The following is a 21,409-nucleotide window of genomic DNA, read 5'->3' as shown; positions in this document are numbered from 1 at the left end:
GCGGGGCGAGCGAGCCCACACATTACCCGCACGTGTCATTAGGCGCTCCCTCGCAGTCTGTTAAAAGGCTATAGGGCGGGCGATCTTTGTATCATCCACCATCTGTTCCACGTGTCCATCACGATCCACTTGTTCCATGTGCCGCGTGATTCATTAATAGGCCCGTGTGCCCATCGTATAACGCGCCGTGATATTCCGGTGGGTGTTTGCCGTACGTTCGTAGATGCGTGCCGCGTCCACGTCCACGGTTCGATCTGGCCGTGTGTTCTATTGCGATCGTTTCCAGCGTGCAGTCGTGTTCGTAAGTCGCGCGTCATAAACATTGTCCACGCGTATCGTAGCTCGGTTCACCCTGTGTGCCATCTTCAGAACGCGTAATGTATCCCTCGTGTTCATGTTCTCGTAACGATCCGTCGTCTAACTCGGATCGTGTGTTCGTTCCAAAGTTATGTGTCCGTCTTAACCCCACATGTTATATACATGCATTATTCAATTAATGATATGCTGAATGCGCAAAGTAGAGTCTCGTCCTCATGATCACCCATCCCGTGTGGCCACCACGATCCAGTCAACGATTATTCTCTTGTGGATGAATTAATAAGCGACGTCAATCATGATCGTCATCATTGTTATGCACGTGTCATGTGATCCATTCCATATTGTCCTACCGATTAATCATGCATAAGCCCGACAGTATATCGGATCCTGAATTATTGTTATTTTATCCATCGTGACACAATTAAGCATGTTATCGTTATACATGCGCCACTTGTTAATCGTCCCAGACCATCATCGGCGAAAGGATAACGTACAGTACTTTATGCACGGGATAAGTGGTATATTTGGCTCGAAAAAGATTCCTTTCATACACGCTACACACTTCACCCACCATCAATGAATTGTAAAATAAATGTAGTGGCCATCTGTACTCGAGAGCGATTTCAAGACCTGCATTTTAACATGTATGTTCCACATCACTAGGCTCCCATCTGCTTACACAATGGCCATGATTTCATCATTCGCAGTTTTCCCTGCAAGGGTTTACATTGATCCAGACACACTTTCGGGAAAATGGCATCGTGGCAATGGGCTTTTAATCACAGTATTGAGAATACTTTGCCTAATGTGGCTGTATATCATCATCCTTGTCACAAATGGCATCATCTTTAGCCATTAATCCACTGCCAGATAAAAGTCATCCCATGCTCCACCACCAGCCAGCCACCTCTTCCCCGCAGTGCTGCTGAAATCAACTTAAGGCCACGTCACTTAATACCGTAAGCAATACCGCAGTGTGTATTCATGTGCAATCTCCTGTATGTGTATATATACAGTACACGTGTACCAGGTTTATTTGAACAGTCCATTGAGGAAAGTCTTTTGAAAACAAGGTTTGAGAAATGATCACTGCCCATGCCTTCTGCACCCACCTATGACATATGCCTTTAATTACCCATCCAGCCCCTTGTCTCTTATTTCAGAACTTTTAATCAGCATCTGCCCCTTCCATCAGCTCATTCGCGATGTAGCTGATGAATTTCCACCATGGTTCTCTTTAGCCAGTACATTAGTACTGCTTTACAGGTCTGCAAGCGACACTACCTTTGAGGGCAACACAGCCCTGCTGCTTTGGATAGAACGGGATGTACAGTAATGCTCTCTTGATGTGTCCTTCAATGAGCCTTGACGCAGGGTGAAGCCGTCCATGTGTCTGCAGTGGGCTGAGCGAATGTTTTCATTCTCACCACGGCGCAGAAATTACGGGAAGAAGAAGCGGCGGCGTGCAGATGTAAGCGCGCACTGCGTTACGAACCTGGCAGCCTAAGTTAGATTCCTAGCCATGGCTAACATCAGTGGTGAATTTCCATTTAAATTTCGATTTAAAGCTTTCGTGACTACAAGGATTCATCTTCTTTGGTTCTTTCGGTAAAGTCACGTAGAATGAGAATAAAAATAATGAAACGTCGTGAGAATTTCATTTTTTATTTTATTCTCATTCTACGTGACTTTACCGAAAGAACCAAAGAAGATGAATCAGTGGTGAAGTGTCACCTGAACCGTTCCTGGGCGCCTGCTTCCATCAAACCGCACTGACCAGCGCAGCTTGGTTGAAGTATTGTCAAAAAACGTCCAATAAATGACAGAGTGTTGGGAGGTGTTCGTCTAGCAATGGATTGCAAAAGAGCTGTACATTTATGCATGTGTGTTGAACTTATTTTGCGGCGTACGTAGCCAACCGTGCTAATCGGAGGTGCGGGTAACTACATAAATGTGAGAAGCGCAATGATTGCAGGACCTCCACAAAGTTTGGTGCAGAGTGTTCAAAAGCTGGGTTAACACCACCCCTACCATACCTCAATGTTTCAGTACAGTTTTAAAATACTTGACTGCCATCCTCAATGTATTTTTAGTGTGTGCTTGTGAATCACTGCCAACGGGGAGCACTTTCATTTTATTGAATTTGGACGTGAAAATGATTTGGTCTCTGCGCAGGTGCCGTTCATCGCCCTTGGCAAATTAAATTGGCTCGGAATTCTGCACTGGGCTTAACACGCGATGCACCAGTTGCTGGTTTGATCTCCCGTCGTGGCAGCCAAAACAAATGCGCAAGTTTTATAAAATCCAGCTGGCAATGCTCTAGAGCAACATAAGACATGCACACCATCCTTCATAGGGGTTCGTGGTCCATCTGCTGACGTCTGTGGACGTAACAGATCCCGTGACACAGGCTGGAAAGAACCATTGTCCAGATGCCCAAGCCAGTTTTGTCTGGGAAATCGCAGAGATTAAATTTGTATTGCTCCCCCACTAGAGTGCGTGGTGTAGCGGTTGGTACGCTGTGCCATGAGTGAAATTCCCAGCCGTGGCTAACATCAGTGGCGAGTGATATCAGGAATCTTTGTTGTGCTCTCCCTTGAAGCTGCACTGACTAGTTTGGTGAAGTAACGGTTAAGCAATCCTTCATCATCTAGCAGTACATTGACAAGGGCTGAGCATTGTAAACTATATACATTACCATATTATTACGGTATTTGAGCTCGTCCGCAGTTAAATTGTTACAAAAATATGTAACACACCTATGTACTCTCACCTGGCTATAAATGAGGTTCATCATGCCAACAAGCTACTTGTGTTCGGGGACGACCAGAGGCGCGCGTTTCTGCTCGGAGCGTCCCTTAGGTCTTTACTTGGTGCTGCTGAGGTCTCGAGGTGTACGGTGTCCTGAAGTAGCACGCAAGAGCATCCGCCGAGACGTTCAGAGTAAAAACAACAACACAAAACGCGCATCGTGGGCTGTGTGACTAAACACCACGCTGAACTCTCGGTTTCTGGAGATCGCTTTCTGTGCCCCACTCATCAATGTCATCCTGAAGTCTCTCCATATGAAGTCTCAAGTCCATTGAGTTTACAGTACAGTATTTATAGAGCCGAGCCACAATGCAGAAGAATACGCGTGGCACCAATGTGCTGTATAGGGATGGCAGCACCGTCCACAAATATATTCTTCGTGTGTGAGCGTGATTGTGTTTACTGGGGACGTTAACCGGGGTTGGATTCACAGATTGATTCTCTCTTTGCCATTATGGTGCACGAAGAATGTGTGGTAGCATAACACGTATGAGTTCATAATGTCAACAAATACCAATTATATGTTCACAGCAAGTCCTCACGGAGTCGTACGATTATATTATTTATTGTGAGTGTCCAGCATAGGGATGTTTGGCAAATTCCATTGCTAGTGTTTGGCATGTGGTAGAAAACCCAGGGCAAATGGAGAAGGCCAGTGTGTGCAAAAACATAACACTCAAACCTGTGCACATGGACAAACCTCAGAAATTCACCTACAATGCAGGGTATGCATTGGTGGTCACCCATCCAAGCACTAACCATGAACCAGGGCCCAGCCTTCCTTAGCTTCTGTGTTTCAGCATAGTCGGGCACATTCAAGGTGGATTCGATCGTCGGCACGAGGTGATAGGTGTGTTATAAGCGCACACATCTATTTTAATAGGTGGGCTAGTAATATTCCGATGTTACTAATTAGAGCAGGTTTGCTCGATATCAATTGCCCAATTGGGAACCCGTCACAGTGTGTTTCGGTCACTTGCCTTGGCATTGATTTAATGCCTCGTGGACCGTTTAAAATGTTTTACATTGTACACTGTGTACCCCATAACGGCGTTCCTTCCTCACCACATTTCACCTGGGAGGGACTCTCTTGTTACAAAGTTTCCCCGCCTGTAATTCGGCACCAATTCTTGCCTGTGTTTGTCGGTTTCGTCGATAAAGATAGCGTTCAACGTCGAGTGGATTGATGAGCCAGCACTCGCTTGCCCCACCGGTGGTTAGTTGTCTCTGTATCACTCTTCTATCGCTACTACCTTCTTAATACAGATTTACATAGCGCCTCATTCCAAGGCGCTTGACAACAATTATAAAATGGTATGTAAGATGATAGTGGTTAAAATAAAGAGTGGAGGTTATTCAAATCTGATGGTGTAGTTATTGTGATGGGGAATAGTTGGGGAGAGGTTAAGGAGGTCTTGTGGTAGGCCTGGTCATAGCTGGGTGGCAGGGGCAAGGAGGAGCGGGAGCATGGTCGGGAGAAGATGTGGGTTTTAAGCGAGGAAAGGAAACGGGTTTTTGAAGAAGATGGTTACAGTTCACATCAACTTAATTTATTGATTCCTCTTCCCCCTGTTGAGGACTTGGTCTACGCAGCTGCGTCGGCATAGTTGGCTACGAACGGTGCACAAGAAGTTCTGCATAATACTTCCAGGCTGAATGTTTCACCGCACACATTGTGTATAACTATCACACTCCTGGTTACAACACTTCTTTCTGCTTATTCTCTCACACTGCTCAACTTTATAGTTCCCTTCCCATCATATTTTTTCCCAAGTTCTTGCAACAACGTTTCTTAACTCAAAAACATTAACTTTTACACCTTCAGATGTGCTTTATTGTTGCTGGCCACTTGGCATTTGGGCCTTTCGGTTTGTGTTCAACTGAGATGATAAAAAATGTAAAAAAAAACCGAAGATATCGGTTAACTGTGACCTTCGGCATATGTAGATTTTTAAGAGCTCAGAGTACCAGGCTTAGGCACCACAATATTAACGCATCGTTTAAATAATCGGCACAAGATGATACAATACAGTGTTATCAAAGGCCGATTTAGATAGCGACAGGTAAGATTTGGGGAATGTCCTAAATTGACCGAGATCGCTGTATTATCTGTACCCTGTCGCCTATGCCCCAGTGCTCGTGCAACGTCACAGGGTCTTGACGAGTGACTGGAAAGGTGCCAACGTCCGCAGAGTGCCCATTCAGTGCACAGCACTCTGTTAATCCACTGCTGGATGAGGGCCTTCCCATGCCATGTCGGTCACCATGCTGTTCAGTGCAGGTTCAGTTTCTCTTTGCATCATTGTAATACTGTACTTATTCTTGGGTATGACTTGGTGAATAGTAACTCAAAGATCTCTATCCCCGGTTTGAAATCCACGTGATGGCTCCAGGTGAGACTGAATGCTGGCAGTGGTTCACAGTGTGTGCTGCGGTTTGGTCAAATTGCTGTACAATGCTGATTTATATTTGATTCATTTTTTATCAATTTGGCGACCCAGGTCACTCTTGCAATTAATATGATCCTATTCTTAGCTCTTTCGGTAAAGTCACGTTGAAGGGAAACAATAAAATAATAATTACTGCAGTCACGAAAGCTTTAAATCTAAATTTAATATGATCCTGTTTTCTTGAGTTCTTAGCTGGTTAAACAAATAAACTTGAAGAGATGGCCCAAGATCGGTTGAGATTTCACTCTTCCCTGATGTTAGCCATGGCCGGGAATCGAACTTGGGTTGCAGAGTTCATGTCGCAATGCCCAACCACAGCGGCACTACGCAGTCCTCTCTGTAAAATGAGTTTTGACTCGGTAAGGCTTTCCTTAGTAAATACTGCACATTACTACGAGTAAATGACATTACCAATATGTTCATAGTTCAGCATGTGCTGTATCATTCTCCCAAGTGTCCTATTTTTGGACAGCCTTGTGTAACTCAGCATTATTCAATCGGACTCTTATTAGCTCACCACCTAACCTCCCAGCACCCCGGGCCTGTTGACTCCACTGAGCTGATTCAGCTCTTTGTATAGCCCTTCCGTTTGTTTCCAGTCTCCGCTTACAACGTGCACTGCAGATTGATTGTGTTTGAGCTCGGCCAGCGGGTACAGAAGACGATCAAATTGAGTGCCTTGAACTCGATTGACACTTGCTCCACTGACGTGTGCAGCAATTGATTTGTGTGATCGATTAGGGAGTAACTGGGTCAAATTTTACGCACTTAGTACTTGGCATTTCAGAGCTTCACAAACTGCTGTTAGTGAGCACCTCCAAAGGCGTGGTGTGACCAGGAACACGTCCGGCCTCCTTTGTCTCCCCAGTGCTGATGTTTACACACTGTGCCATGTTCCTAGTTTATCGTTGAATTGACCTTGGCGGGGGGTGGGGGGGCTAGGGCTGGTCAGATAATCGGTCCTGATTTTATCCATTATCACCAATTCAACTTTGGACATCAGGTTCGTAGTGCAGTGCGCTAACCACTACGCTGCCACTTCTTCTACGTGTGTGTCCTTTGTTACCATGGGACACACACACACACCACACATTCTGTCTTAATTTAAACAATCCTCTGTCGCACGGGACATGTTTATTAACCAATTTAACATGTAGGCGTCTCTAGCTGTCGCCTGATGAGGCTGGTTGTAATTACCGGCGAAAACCTCGTACTCGAATTGCAAATGTTGTGCGTTTACTCTCCAACACACCGGTGTGCTGTACTAGTGTAGTGACATCGTTGGATGTCACTGTGTGAAGCCGGCCTGGGAGAGGCACGGCGCACCATGTATTGACATCGCAGACACCACTGAAGGTGGATGCAGTACCGGCCCTAACGGGGCTCGGTGAGTACTGACTGACGGTGATGGATGGCACCACGCTCTGCGTGCGGTGCCAGCCCTTACAGGACAGAGGGCGAGAGTTCCCAGCACGGTACGGGGTTAGAAGGGGGGCCATGGCACTCTGGTTGAACCTGGGGGACATGTGATCGGGGGTATCTACCCAGGGACCCCCAAAGGGGGGCTGGGGTGATCACGTGTCCAGGTGGAGATCCTTCTCGAGGGTTTGGAGAAGGTGGTTGTGGCTAGGGGCGGAGTGAGCCCCGCCACACAGGTTATAACCCTGAGCCCTGAGCGGCACCGGCTGCTGCTGTCATCCTGAAGAATCGACGTTCCGCGCCCGACGTCCAAGAAGAGTCCTCAACACGTGGACCTGGACCCAAGCTGGGGTCCCGTCCATTGTAGCTACTCCGAGTGTAATTAGTGTAGTTAGCCTGGTGGACCACCACCATAGGTTGTTATCTGGTGAAGGGGCAGTTACCCCTTCGTGTTAGTGTGTGTTGCTACTAATAAATGTATTGCCTCCATGAGTGCGTTTGAACCCACTACACTAGTAATGAATTGGCATGTTTTGTTTACGTAACAAACTTTACTAATTGGCTGTGTCGGGTGGTGGCTGGTGTAATGACATTCATATTTACGACCAAAAGCGCCTGTTATGGATGTTGAGTAACCATTAGGCTCATCGGACCACGTAATTTGTACAGAGTTTGAGATGCCCAGCTGTGGAGGACAATATGCACTGTTCCGTTAGACGTTGCGTCGCTCGCACTTGAATTTGCCGTTCAGCTGCGCCTGGCCCCAGCAGAAGACGGTCGGATGGATCCAGATTCTACAAGCCCCTCTCTGGTTTCCTGTTTTTACTCAGACTCGTCCGTGCCCTTGGGGGGTTCGTCGCATGGCCAGTGGGCGTTTATAGAACAGCCCTTTGGTAAAACGACCTGCTATGTGCCTGTGATCGGGTTGCAGTGTCCCCTTAGGTAATGAAGGGAACGTCCGTCTTGCTAGGTGGCATTACCAGTTACAGCCTGTGGCTCGCATTCCGAAGGTCGCAAGTTCAAATCCTGACCAGAGGTCAACTCCACCTTCTTCTCTCCAGGGCTGATAAAATGAGTACAGTGTCAATGACAAGCGTTTTAGGCAATGGCCTAGTGGTCCTTATTAACGCACAGCAGAGAGAGATGGATACCTGCGCTGTGAAGAAGGACCACTGCTCAAAACGTTGCCTATTCTTTCTGTTTAATGCAGTGTGATTGACGAATTGGTTTGTTATTGTTATCTGTGCTTGTGCACCACTGCCAAACAGTATCGCCAAGTAATTTGTTTTAAGTAACAAAATAGATAAGCAGACGTGTCTTCCCTTTATACATTGCTCACTGCATCTGATTTCCAGATAATATCAATGTGTTTATACTGTTCATTAACTGCAGTATATTTGACGGATTTCACATCTCGGTGAACATGTGAATGTGTTTTTATTATTCAAACAGCAGCATTTCTTTATAGCTGAGACCAGACACTGCCGGGAATATGAATTGTCCTGCTGTGGTTTTGAGTGTCAGAAATTCTTCATGAATGTGCCTGTAAAGCCTTTTGTCAATCCGCTGCAGAATGAGGGCCTATCCCACGCCGTGCGGTTTGTGGATTATTTTGACCGTAGTTCACCATGCTGGTCAGTGAGGGTGGGTGGACGCCGGGGACTGACACGTGGGAGCATTGCAGTACAGTACAACAATTGGTATTGCTGCACTGCCCTGTGCTACCCACAACAGTGGACACCTCACCGCAATGCATAGTAGGTGTTAGTATCCAGGCTCAGCGCTGATTAGTTTACGAGATATGCTAAAATCGGATGCATTCTGCGCGATTTGGTCACGGACTTTCTTAATAAAATGGGTTAAATCGCTCTGGAAAGTTTTTTTTCTTAACTGAGCGACCACATTGATTCCTTTGCACACTCGTTTTTTGTATGGACGGTGGTTAAGCAGGCACAGTATTGCATTGTCGTCATCGTTCACGCATAAAATAAAAAAAATCTTCTTTTATTTTTCCAACTGCTGAACAGTGAGGAGTCATTCAGCGTCCTATTGGTCGGTGATGAGTGCCAGTACAGGAGATTAGCGGCATCGTCTGGTTGGCATGGACGTCTGGTTGGCATGGACGTGGGTGGGTACAAGGAATACAGGGGGGGTGGGGGGGGGGGCTGTATCCAATTTCCCCACCCACCTCCCCTTCCCTTGCTCTTCGTAGTCTGGTGCCTCGACCCCGCTGTACCCTTGAGGCCTGGAGCAATTGCACCACCTGTATACCTGATGGCTACGTGGCTGGCATGAATAGATGTTATGCAACTTGAGCGTGAATGTGCCAACTCTTCAGTAATCTGAATGGCATAATGAGCATGAAGTTCAATCGGTGCCATAAATGATAATGCATGCACGTTGTCTGCGTCCCATTTTATTATTTCCAATTGTATGTGTGCCAGAGTATACAGAACTGTGTACACCAGGTTTGAGTACATTAAGCAAACACTGCTTATTATTACGCGTGATTAAAACGGCATGAAGCTACAATGAGGGAAAAAAGTATTTGATCCCCTGCTGATTTTGTACGTTTGCCCACTGACAAAGAAATGATCAGTCTATAATTTTAATGGTAGGTTTATTTGAACAGTGAGAGACAGAATAACAACAAAAATCCAGAAAAACGCATGTCAAAAATGTTATAAATTGATTTGCATTTTAATGAGGGAAATAAGTATTTGACCCCTCTGCAAAACATGACTTAGTACTTGGTGGCAAAACCCTTGTTGGCAATCACAGAGGTCAGACGTTTCTTGTAGGTGGCCACCAGGTTTGCACACATCTCGAGGGATTTTGTCCCACTCCTCTTTGCAGATCTTCTCAAAGTCATTAAGGTTTCGAGGCTGACATTTGGCAACTCGAACCTTCAGCTCCCTCCACAGATTTTCTATGGGATTAAGGTCTGGAGACTGGCTGGGCCACTCCAGGACCTTAATGTGCTTCTTCTTGAGCCACTCCTTTGTTGCCTTGGCCGTGTGTTTTGGGTCATTGTCATGCTGGAATACCCATCCACGACCCATTTTCAATGCCCTGGCTGAGGGAAGGAAGTTCTCAACCAAGATTTTACGGTACATGGCCCTGTCCATCGTCCCTTTGATGCGGTGAAGTTGTCCTGTCCCCTTCGCAGAAAAACACCCCCAAAGCATAATGTTTCCACCTCCATGTTTGACGGTGGGGATGGTGTTCTTGGGGTCATAGGCAGCATTCCTCCTCCAAACACGGCGAGTTAAGTTGATGCCAAAGAGCTCCATTTTGGTCTCATCTGACCACAACACTTTCACCCAGTTGTCCTCTGAATCATTCAGATGTTAATTGGCAAACTTCAGACGGGCATGTATATGTGCTTTCTTGAGCAGGGGGATCTTGCGGGCGCTGCAGGATTTCAGTCCTTCACGGCGTAGTGTGTTACCAATTGTTTTCTTGGTGACTATGGTCCCAACTGCCTTGAGATCATTGACAAGATCCTCCCGTTTAGTTCTGGGCTGATTCCTCACCGTTCTTATGATCATTGCAACTCCACGAGGTGAGAACTTGCATGGAGCCCCAGGCCGAGGGAGATTGACAGTTTTTTTGTGTTTCTTCCATTTGCGAATAATCGCACCAACTGTTGTCACCTTCTCACCAAACTGCTTGGCACAATGGTCTTGTAGCCCATTCCAGCCTTGTGTAGGTCTACAATCTTGTCCCTGACATCCTTGGAGAGCTCTTTGGTCTTGGCCATGGTGGAGAGTTTGGAATCTGATTGATTGATTGCTTCTGTGGACAGGTGTCTTTTATACAGGTAACAAGCTGAGATTAGGAGCACTCCCTTTAAGAGTGTGCTCCTAAAATCAGCTCGTTACCTGTATGAAAGACACCTGGGAGCCAGAAATCTTTCTGATTGAGAGGGGGTCAAATACTTATTTCCCTCATTAAAATGCAAATCAATTTATAACATTTTTGACATGCGTTTTTCTGGATTTTCTTATTGTTAATCTGTCTCTCACTGTTCAAATAAACCTACCATTAAAATTATAGACTGATCATTTCTTTGTCAGTGGGCAAACGTACAAAATCAGCAGGGGATCAAATACTTTTTCCCTCACTGTAATTAGTTATCTGACGTTGGCCCAATGTCTCAATGACGTCCCGGCATCTCGCTATGCGCCCAAAAGCAATTTGGCCAAGATCGCAACTGAATGGAATGTCCGATAGACCTGTTGGAACGAGTTTTTGTTTTGTAGCCGACCGAGGTAAGTTGAGCAAGATTAGAGACGCAATGATAAGACATCTTGACTTTCATTCAAGCGTAGTTGAAGATATCTTCAAAAGTCTGATCTTGCTGATCATCACTATTGTTTTATATAATCTAGACAGCTGTTTCTTGCTTAAGTCATCTGTGTGACAGTGCAGGCTACTGTGTGTATGTCCTTTACACTGATTATGACAAAAAGACCAACTTAACACGTGTGTGTTAACATTAGCCACTGGTTTCCCCACGCTATTGCTAATGGTTGTGATGAGAATCGGCTACTTGGGAAATTGTATTTTGCATGACCCTGGTTTGCGCAATTTGTCCAATGATTGAAAGAGGGAAAATGTAAGTCCTTGAGTGTATGATGGTAGCCCCAGTGCTGTTATAAATTGTTGCTTCTCACAGCGCTGTGTGTATTTTGGAGTGTGCAGTCCCCTCTTCATCCTACACCGGGCTGAATATCCTTGTCTTTTAATCCCCCCATAGCTGCACATGTATTTATGTCCTGTTTTCATTTATTCATGTCCTCAAAAAAAGCTGATAAATCAAACATACCGGAGGTACCTTTTTTAAAATAACCCCTGCTGACTTCATCGGAACACAATAATATAATCCACCTCCGTTAATTTGTAGCGCATCATCTCCCCACTGGTGGCCACGCGATGAATGTAAAAAGTGAACTGTTTTTTTATGGACAGTGAGATTTTGTGGGTTATCAGGTTTTTTATTTCAAGGACGCCCCTCAATTTTGCCAACCCTTACTGGCCAGCATGGTGAGGTGTGGTCCAAAAAGACACCAGAATCATAATATTTATTTATTCTGGAGGAATCGATGAGCTATGAAGCTGTTTTTCACAGATGTCCATTAGGGGCCGGTCAGAATATTACAACAACAAACGCTAAACAAAAATATGATAGGAGTGCAAATTATAGGAAAGTTAAACAAATCACTAAAAATATACAATTAAAACTGAACATTGTTTTAATGAAACATGGCATAGGGTAGGCCTCCCAAACGACTGTAGATATGTATTATCGTCTTCATAAATGGAAGGATCTGCTGCTGTGAAATTGTGAAGCCCAAAAGGTCTGCATCATCCCAACGGCACCTGTGATGTCATCGAACGTAACAGTGGTGAATATTATTGTCATGGGCTTGGGTGGAGGGGGGCTCTCGAGGAGGGTACTGTGGCGTCAACAGGGGTTCAAATAAAGAAACCAGAGACTGCCCTGGTGCGCTCCAAACCTGTCCAGTCCGGTCTTCATCTATCACGAGGCCAGGACATGCTGTGGGTTTCTCCGAAGGGTTCTGACACGAGTAAGGCGGTGCCCCCTATCTGCAGGCTGTTTACAAGCGCGAGCGACGGGCAGCCTCAAACTAAACTTAAGTGAACTCCCCCGGCGCCGTATTTTTTCACCTGCACACCGAGATCTCGTTTTATCCTTAATAATCATCATTGTCTTCATAATTGCCAACCCTTTACGCACTAGCCGTTCAAGTATTTTGGTGGGGCAGAGTTTTGTGACTTGCTGAACAACACGCATTTGAACAATGACAGTAACAACAGCTACGAATAGTTTTATGCTGTCAACGTTCAATGATCTGTTGCCAAAAACCAAACTTATTGTTTTTTTAATTAACAATTAACTTTGTGTAAGCAGAAACTTGATACACAGCACTTTGAACACAGCCTTTATCCATTAATCTTAAGGTGCAGCCCTTAAATACTGTGCACCGTTTCAGTCGTGTCGTGTGAAAGTCAAGTATAATCGGTGACGTACAGTTTTCTTTACTTGCTCGTGAAAAAATACTTATTGGTAACTTTTCTTTGTATTTTTGTGCTGTTGTAACTTGCTGACCTGCTATACTGGACATCTGTGAAAAAAAGAGCTTCATAGCTCATCGGATTCCTCCAGCCTAAATAAAGATTCTGATGTATCATGGTATCAAATGTCTTGCGTGAGGTCGTGTGAGAGCACTGCAACATGTAAACCAAAGATGTTGTGCCTGGGTCTTTCTGACCCCAGCCTGCATTCTTAGGGTTAAATACATTTGTTAAGCATTTTCTTCGACACGCTTCAGTTTTCTTGGCAGTTTCCGGGACAGAAGCGAGAGCTGTTGGAATAGACGGCGCCCCGTTTTCGGGGGTGTGAAAGTAAAATGGTCTCTGTGCCATTCCGTGTCTGTTGAAAACTTGCGTTTGAATCTTTTGTGTTTTGCTGTCTCTCTTTGCTTGGCACCATCATCATCAGCACCATCATCATCACCACCACTACCATCATCAGCATCACCATCACTGTCAGCGTTACCAGCACCATCGTCGTCATCATCAATATTATTGCCCTGTATTCGAGGCTGTAAAAGTAAAATCGTCTCTTTGCCTTTGTGTCCAATGAAAACCTGCGTTTGAATCGGTGTTTTTTGTCTCTCTTTGCTTGGCAGCGTGCGTTCCACGCCTCACAAACTCCCCGACTGTGATAGTCATGGTTGGGCTGCCTGCCCGTGGCAAGACCTACATGTCCAAGAAGCTGTCGCGCTACCTCAACTGGGTTGGCATTCCCACTAAAGGTATGATTGAGGCCCTCTTGGCTTGAGATCTGCCACACAGGCCGTGGGAACATTGACATTGGGCTGTGCTACACAGGGGCTTTGTGGCTAAAACATAGTATGCTGTGTAATTAAATAAAAAGGCATACTCGGCAAGATAACAAAACTTAGATTCAATTACCGCTCCCAAATAATAAAATTTGTCATTTAGAAAAGTGTTTTTTTTGTGTAATTATTTTAAATGAATGCATGAATTTTATCAATTTAAAGGTTTAGCTTATGACATTACATTTTTTGTAATTTCCATATTCTAGTGGAATATTGCAAAGCTAAGCAGGTATTTGAGCCTGGATAGTGCCTGGATGAGCGACCACCGTGCATACAGCAGCAACCTGCACTGACCAACGTGGTGAAGTCTGGTCAAATAACCTCCTCACAAAACGTACGGCATGGGGAGACCCTCATCCAACAGTAGATTGACAAAAGGAATGTACATGTACACATTGGAATATGTAGATTGAGGTTTTAGGTTAAAGGTCAATCACACTGAAATTAAATGTGGAATTGATGTAGGTATATGTGCACATACTAATCCATTCTCAATGTTTTGCCGTTATGTTTTCTAATGATGAGTAAAACACACGTGCATTTGTTTTGGACTTGGACAATTCACACTGCCAAGTGCAATAAGTTCATATTTTCTTGCCGTGGTTTTCACACCTGATGATGATTGCTTGTGTTGCAGTCGAAACGTCGTGAGAATTTTATTGTTTTATATTTTTATTATTTTATTTTTTCCCTTCTCAGTGACTTTACTGAAATAACCAAGAATATGAATAAGTTAGATTTCATTAACTTTTAATGTTGACTTGTTTTTTTGCATACAATGAAAACTGGATATTTGTAAAATAAAAACAACTGTGACTTGCCCAATAAACCTTTCGTAGGTGCAAACATGTGTCGTATGCACAATTCAGGGCATATTAGGATGCTTGTTTACCCAAGCAAGCCTCGCTGACTCTCATGAATCTTTTTCAATGTCGTAATTTGCGGGTACATTTTCTAATTTTCACTACAACGCAGGCACACATTGACATCACATGATCTCTAACGTCCACTGTGAAGCCCACGGGGTGCATGTTTTTGGTTAATACACTCGCAGCATTAAGTATGTGCGTGTGTGCGCGTCTTTGTTTTTTAGCGTTCAATGTTGGGCAGTACCGTAGAGAAGCCACGCAGCTCTACAAATCGTACCAGTTCTTCCGGCCAGACAATGAGGAAGCCATGAAGATCAGGAGGTAAGTGACTAGACTGTTCGCTATGAGTCACGGTGGAGAAGTGACCCTTTTGGCCTTAACCTTATGGGAAAAATGTTGGCTCTGTGGCGCAGGCAGAGGTTATTACGAAAAGCACATGATATTGGTGCTTTAAATTAACAGAAGTGCTCTTGAGAATGGGGTTTTCTGGTTAACACGGCATGTGTATTTATTATAAAATGTCACATTTAGTGGTTTCATTTTGGGTCACTACATCATTGGTGGCTTTATCCGATGAGCACGGTTGGCTACGTACGGTGCTAAAGAAGTTCAACATACATCCTGTCAAAATCCAACAGGCAATCTATGTAGTATTACATAAAAAAAATTGCGGTTCACTAGAATATATCAGTTGTTAATGTGTCTATATTAACTGATTTTTCTACGTTGACAGACGTGGCTTTTGATTGGATAATATGAACGAGGGTGGAGCAGCGACGTGGTCTGTGGTTATCGCACTGCGCCTTGCACCTGAGTTTGATTGCCTGCCACGTCTGTAACATTAGCCATGTTTGTGAGTGACGGTTGTTATTGATATCTGACCCTAAAGGCCAGTTTGTTAACATTGATTGTTATGCTCATGACGTATGCATCGAATTGTGTGTATGTAATAATTTGGCAACTTTTTGGGGTTATATTTGGTGTAGGTAATGGGTTCATGTGACCCCTACAGCCACTAGAGATGCTAAATTTACCCCAATTGATTGTTCTTCAATAAAATAGGCAGGTTGAATTGAGGCAATTCGTCATTTCAGGACTGCCTATGAAATCAAGTTTACTTTGTTTTGACCAGGTGACAACTCGAGAGACCCAGGTTCGTAATATGTGCAAGAGCAACCTGGGTCACCAAAATGAGAAAAGCAAAACAAAATAATGTACAGCAATGAAGAAAATATAAATCACATTGTGCCCACGGTGCACTGTGCGTTGAAAATCAGCACTGGTGAGACAGGTGGCCGAGAAAACAGTGCCACTAAATCCCCCATGCTTGTCAACCGGTTTGCCTTCATTAATGGGATCTCGCTAACAGCACCTGTCCAGCAGTCTTATCAGGCAGGACGTTGGATCAAATTGGCGAGGCCTCTCTGAGTGAAGTGTTGTGTTTCTTCGCACAGACATTGTGCCCTAGTTGCCTTGGAAGACCTCCACAAGTACCTGAAGGACGAAGGCGGGCAAGTTGCGGTGAGTGCATGCAATCTCGTGGCCAAACCCAAAGGATCATTCGCCAGCGCACATTAACTCTTTGACATTCTCGGTGTAGTCCGTTTGTCAAATTTTTCATCCGTAGTTAATTCCTTGTATTGTGAAACCATAGGCCCAAAATATTGCTGGGTGCCGCTTTACTGCCTGTGTCGACCACCTGTCCTCCCTTCCTGATAACGGGTGCCCACCCATAATCACATCTACAGTACCCTCTTGCCATTTTCTATTCTGAACTTCCAAGTTGCTGGATTAGGGGCCCCTCCCTATGCAGTGCAGGTCATGGGGGTTATTTAACCATACTTCACCATCTTGGTCTGTCTGCTGGTTCCGTGAAGCGGGCAGGATGCATAGACGTCTGTTCGTGGAAGTACATTGCAAAAATGCCCATCCCTCTGCTGCCCACAATCCCATAGCATGTAAACACGAGGTCCTTCATTGCAGGGTTATCCCAGCTAGGGCCCAAACCTTGCTTTGCTTCCAAGATCTGCTTTGGTCACAGAAAGCAAATGTGCGGGTATGAAGTATCTGAAATGATTTAAAGCTTTCGTGACTGCAGTAATTCATATTCTTAGCTCTTTCGGTAAAGTCACGTTGAAGGGAAACAATAAAATAATAAAATATATATCTTCTTTGGTTCTTTCAGTAAAGTCACAGCGCTGTCCTCCAGACAGTCTCATCCCTTCACCTGATGAAGGCCGCTTGTGCTGTGGCCGAAACGTCGTGAGAATTTTATTGTGTTATTTTATTTTATCAATTTATTATTTTATTCTCATTCTTACGTGACTTTACCGAAAGAACCAAAGAAGATGAATCCTTGCAGTCACGAAAGCTTTAAATCGAAATAAAATATATATATATTTAATGAATATCTGAAATGACACGAGGGTAATGAAAGTGCAAAAGCATTGCGAGCCTCGCGTGCATCCCTTGTGTTCTGGCCCCGCAGGTGTTCGATGCCACAAATACGACACGCGAGCGCAGGGAGCTCATCACCAACTTTTGCAACGAGAACTCCTACAAGGTACGGCCAGACGGCGGAGCCCCTTCGGCAGTGCTTGCAAGATTCTCACGCCAATGCGGAAGCTAACGATAATGATAACAACACGCTTTTATCTATCTATATATATAAAAGGGAAATTTGTGAATATGTGTGTCTGTTCAAAATGTTTAGCGTACTTCCCGACATGCAACAAACTTGACATTTGCCATGTGGGTCGTGTCACCCGCATGCGGAAGCGTTACGCAGTGTGCCTGCTGAGGTCAGGCATCCAACCCTCCGCGAGTAAAGTGCCATACAAATGTGTTGCAGGTCTAAGGCGTTTTTCACGCAGCATTGCTTTATTGAGTCGTTTACTGCCGTACGCACCCTGAAAGTTGTGTCTGCAGCAAGCGGGTATATGTGTACCTATGGACGCACGCGCCTGTGTGTGTGTGTGTGGGGGGAGCGGCGCTACGAACCCGGCGACCCGAGTTCGATTCCCGCTTACGGCCACCACCGGTGACGATTATTTGAACCGGTCCTGGGCCTCCCCTAGCTCGACTTGTCCTCAAACGAATAACTCGTGTGGTATTCTTAGCTCTTTCGGTAAAGTCACGTTGAAGGGAAACAACAAAATAATAAAATATATATAAATGCAAATCGACACACCTGATGACGACCGTTTGTGTTATGGTCGAAACGTCGTGAGAATTTCTATTTTTTATATATATATTTATTTTATTATTTTGTTGTTTCCCTTCAACGTGACTTTACCGAAAGAGCTAAGAATATGAATTACTGCAGTCACGAAAGCTTTAAATCAAAATTTAACTCGTGTGGTGTGTGAACATCGCCGCTGGGGGTACAAAGGCGGCCGGGCGTGGTGAATCCAAGTCCCGGGCGAAGCCGGGTAGTAAAGCTAGGTGTGCTGGCTGGCTGGAGGGAGGAATGGGTGGATGGCCATGTCCAGATGACGTGTGGGTTGCTAGTTTTACCGTAAAAAGCCTTTCTGAGTCTCAAGGTTCATGTTCAGGATGGTCCAATATTTGAACTGTTTGGTCAATTAATTTGATCACTGAGGAGTCCCGATGCAGAGTGATCTCATGCATGCGAGGGAGGTAATACTCAAACACCTGCTGTTGGATTCACAAATGCATTGCTGAGGCAGGCTGGTTGGCTCAGAGCTGAGGAGCAACTGAACTGGTGCCTGCTGAGATCTTGGCTCCAAATCCAGGTTTCAGCCGCCCGTGATTAAGTGCAGCACGTCGATGGTCTCAGCCTTGTCACCAATGACTGAACAAAACCAATCGTGTTAAGTTTGCTTTTGTACTTTACTTGGCTGCAAATACACCTCTTGCAGGGCTCATTGGCAGGGTTTTGCGTGATTTAAATGCATGCGGCTGGTTAACTTTAAGTTCGGGTGACCAGTGGGTCGATGGCTGAAATACGTTATGTATTTACATGGAGATGCAGTGACAGTTTTTTAGCCTCACGTCCCAAAATGTTCCGCTACAGAACTCATCAATGGTCTCCATAATAAAACGGTATTACAATTGCATTGTATTGTTTTTTACGCCAAAATAAATCGCGTGAAATTATCACACGTGTCAATGCATTTAATGCACCGAATGCTTATCTATTATGCGGATGATTATTTTGTAATGACGGTAGAAATAAACCTCTTTACAGCCACCACTTTTAAGAGATAAAATCAGCCAAGAATCCTGCCCGGCTTGTCTTATCGCTCGAAAACCGCATTGGGTGGTGTTTTTTTTTGGTTGATTGGCAGGATCCGGCCCTTGGGGACATCGGGCAGGGAAGCGCATAATTAATTAAGATTAGATAAAATAACAAGAATTCGCCATTAAACAACTCTGCCACCCGAAGCTGGAAATCCCAGGATTTTGTAAATCGCCCCGGGCTAGGGGAAAACTACAGGAATCCTAACTATGTGAAAATTAAGTCATGAACGCTTTAAACGCAAATCAAATTGGCCGGCTCTGCATTTCAGTGTTCCCGTCCTTTTAAGGACGGTGTGGATTTGCATTTGCACCAGGGGCCACAGCCCAAGAGGTCGAGTCGTGGTTTCCTTCAAATAATTGCCTCACTTGCATAACAAAAATACAATACGTGTGACGAAATTGGATTTTTTGTTATTGTTCATCTTTGTTGTGGCGACGTAATTGTAAACTCCAAGCAGGCATGGCTGGTTAATCTGGGTTGCATTAAACGTAATCCTTCCTCTACGGTTTTAGTCCATTGTTGCTAATCTGAATTAGTTCATTGAGAATTTGCTTTGACTGTAGGCCTCTGATTTGTACAGTACGATTGCATTATAACAAAAAATATTTATTTCTGAGCGTTGAGCATTAATCGGTGCTAGTTCAGTCAGCATTTGTTATTATAGTAATTCTCACAGTCTACGCGACCTAAAGCAATAAAGCATGTAGTCCACGTTTACTTACTAAATGCTGGGGTGATGGTGAAACAAATATTACCCCTCCCACCAAATATTATCAAGTCAACCAGTAAGTGAACTCAAACTTTGCATATAAACAAATATAGCCAATTACCATGTTTGGTCTTCCTCTGTGCACAGCGGTCTCTAATAACTTCACTAAATTATCTCAGTCTGTGTCTTCATTCAAACTCATTAAATTTGTCTCGTCATAGTCACTCGTGTTTGGGTGTTGGTGTGAAGGCGTCTTTGTCTTCATGCTCGGTTGATGTCCATCCTCTCATAGTCATTGTTGACAAATACAAATCAAACCCTTTGCTGAATAATGTTTTTGTCACTAATCTCATAAACCCTAATATTGGTCTCGTGGTAGCACGTTCTCCGCACATTTCAGAGGTTCACGGTTTCGAATTCAGAGGCCGCCCTGGTTAATACTGTGGGTGTAATGGCAAAAAAAAATGTGTCTTCTGTGTTGCAGTTGACGTTAAACAATTCAGTGATGTAATTCGCCAGAGTAGGCCATTATGTGCTGGCATCGTGGTCCGAATTTGAAAAAAAATACCCACAATTATTCACTTGGAATAATATATAGCAATCATTGCTCCCTCCTGCAAAATCTTGGTAGGACCCTCCTGAAGGCTATCTTGGGTAAATAAGTATAATTGTAGTAATAATTATTACCCATGGTATTGCATGTATAAAAACGTATATTTTTTTTTAGCTTTGTCATGTATGATTGTACATTTCAGGTGTTCTTCGTGGAGTCCCTATGTGACGACCCTGACGTCATTGCCACCAGCATTACCGTACGTGAAGTAAATTGAACGCAGTCTGACAATAGTTTATGACTTGCACACAAGCATCTCTACACTCGTCTGACCTGCAGACAAAGGGATGAATGAAGTCCATATTTCCTGTGACTCGAGACCCTCCTTGCAGGAGGTGAAGGTGAGCAGCCCCGACTACAAGGACTGCAACAAGGACGACGCCACTGTGGACTTCCTGAAGCGTATCGAGTGCTACAAGGAGACGTACCAGCCTCTGGACGATACCTGGGATAGGTAGGTCATCACTGCTCCAAGCTTCCCCCCTCCCCATGCCCTCTCTAGCTTCCTGCATCACTCGTCTGGCCAGGCAGCGATTTGCGGCTCACTTGACCCAGACACTGGCCTTCTGTCGCAGCAGCTGGATAAATAATCTCTCCTAATAATAGTAAAATATCATTATGTCATCCTTCATGGACCATGGCCTAAGCCGTCGATGCCTCCACACCTCGTCGCCCAACGCTTTCTACCCTTGGCCAGGTCTCGGCAGCTGCTGCACAGGAGACGCGTGACCTCCCAGGTGTGCGCTGCTGACAGTCTCCCACCATCTACACTTAGGTCCTTCCCCTTGGTCGCCCGACTCGTGGAGAGTAATAGCAGTAATGCCATTATGTCATTGGTGTTATGTTCAGGTTGTTTTGTGATTTTATTTTTTTATTGTGATAGTGATGAGGGGCGTTTAGAAACGTTACACACAATAATCGGTGGATTCTCATATGACTGAACAATAAAGGCTGATATTCTTTTGACTTCAACGTTATATGGGCTTAAAATTTCACGACCAATTTGAGTATTCGCTGACAATAT

General features: G+C 44.6%; 1 protein-coding gene and 1 long non-coding RNA gene across 3 annotated transcripts in view; both read left to right on the top strand.

Annotated features, from left to right (window-relative positions):
* LOC116942350 (6-phosphofructo-2-kinase/fructose-2,6-bisphosphatase 4-like) overlaps window positions 1-21,409 on the top strand; it is a 35,470-nt gene that overhangs the window by 619 nt on the left and 13,442 nt on the right. The window contains exons 1-7 of one of the 2 annotated variants that reach the window (XM_032954139.2): window positions 26-1,789; window positions 13,718-13,843; window positions 15,024-15,120; window positions 16,254-16,320; window positions 17,288-17,362; window positions 20,528-20,584; window positions 20,718-20,839. In XM_032954139.2, the coding sequence (XP_032810030.2) occupies window positions 13,759-13,843; window positions 15,024-15,120; window positions 16,254-16,320; window positions 17,288-17,362; window positions 20,528-20,584; window positions 20,718-20,839 (503 nt within the window). In that variant the 5' untranslated portion in view covers window positions 26-1,789; window positions 13,718-13,758. Of the gene's footprint in view, window positions 1-25; window positions 1,790-13,717; window positions 13,844-15,023; window positions 15,121-16,253; window positions 16,321-17,287; window positions 17,363-20,527; window positions 20,585-20,717; window positions 20,840-21,409 lie in introns of those variants that run through there. The other variant, XM_032954138.2, reaches the window with a different exon arrangement.
* On the top strand, window positions 1,796-12,890 carry LOC142924580 (uncharacterized). The gene is made up of 2 exons (XR_012941693.1): window positions 1,796-10,808; window positions 10,875-12,890. It is a non-coding gene; the product is annotated as an uncharacterized LOC142924580 (long non-coding RNA).

Source organism: Petromyzon marinus, chromosome 14, assembly GCF_048934315.1.
Source record: "Petromyzon marinus isolate PM22_M1 ecotype Great Lakes invasive population chromosome 14, UKy_Petmar_22M1.pri1.0, whole genome shotgun sequence".
NCBI lineage: Eukaryota > Metazoa > Chordata > Hyperoartia > Petromyzontiformes > Petromyzontidae > Petromyzon > Petromyzon marinus.
The sequence above is the reverse complement of the archived record's forward strand: the minus strand, read 5'-3'. Positions and strand labels throughout refer to the sequence as shown.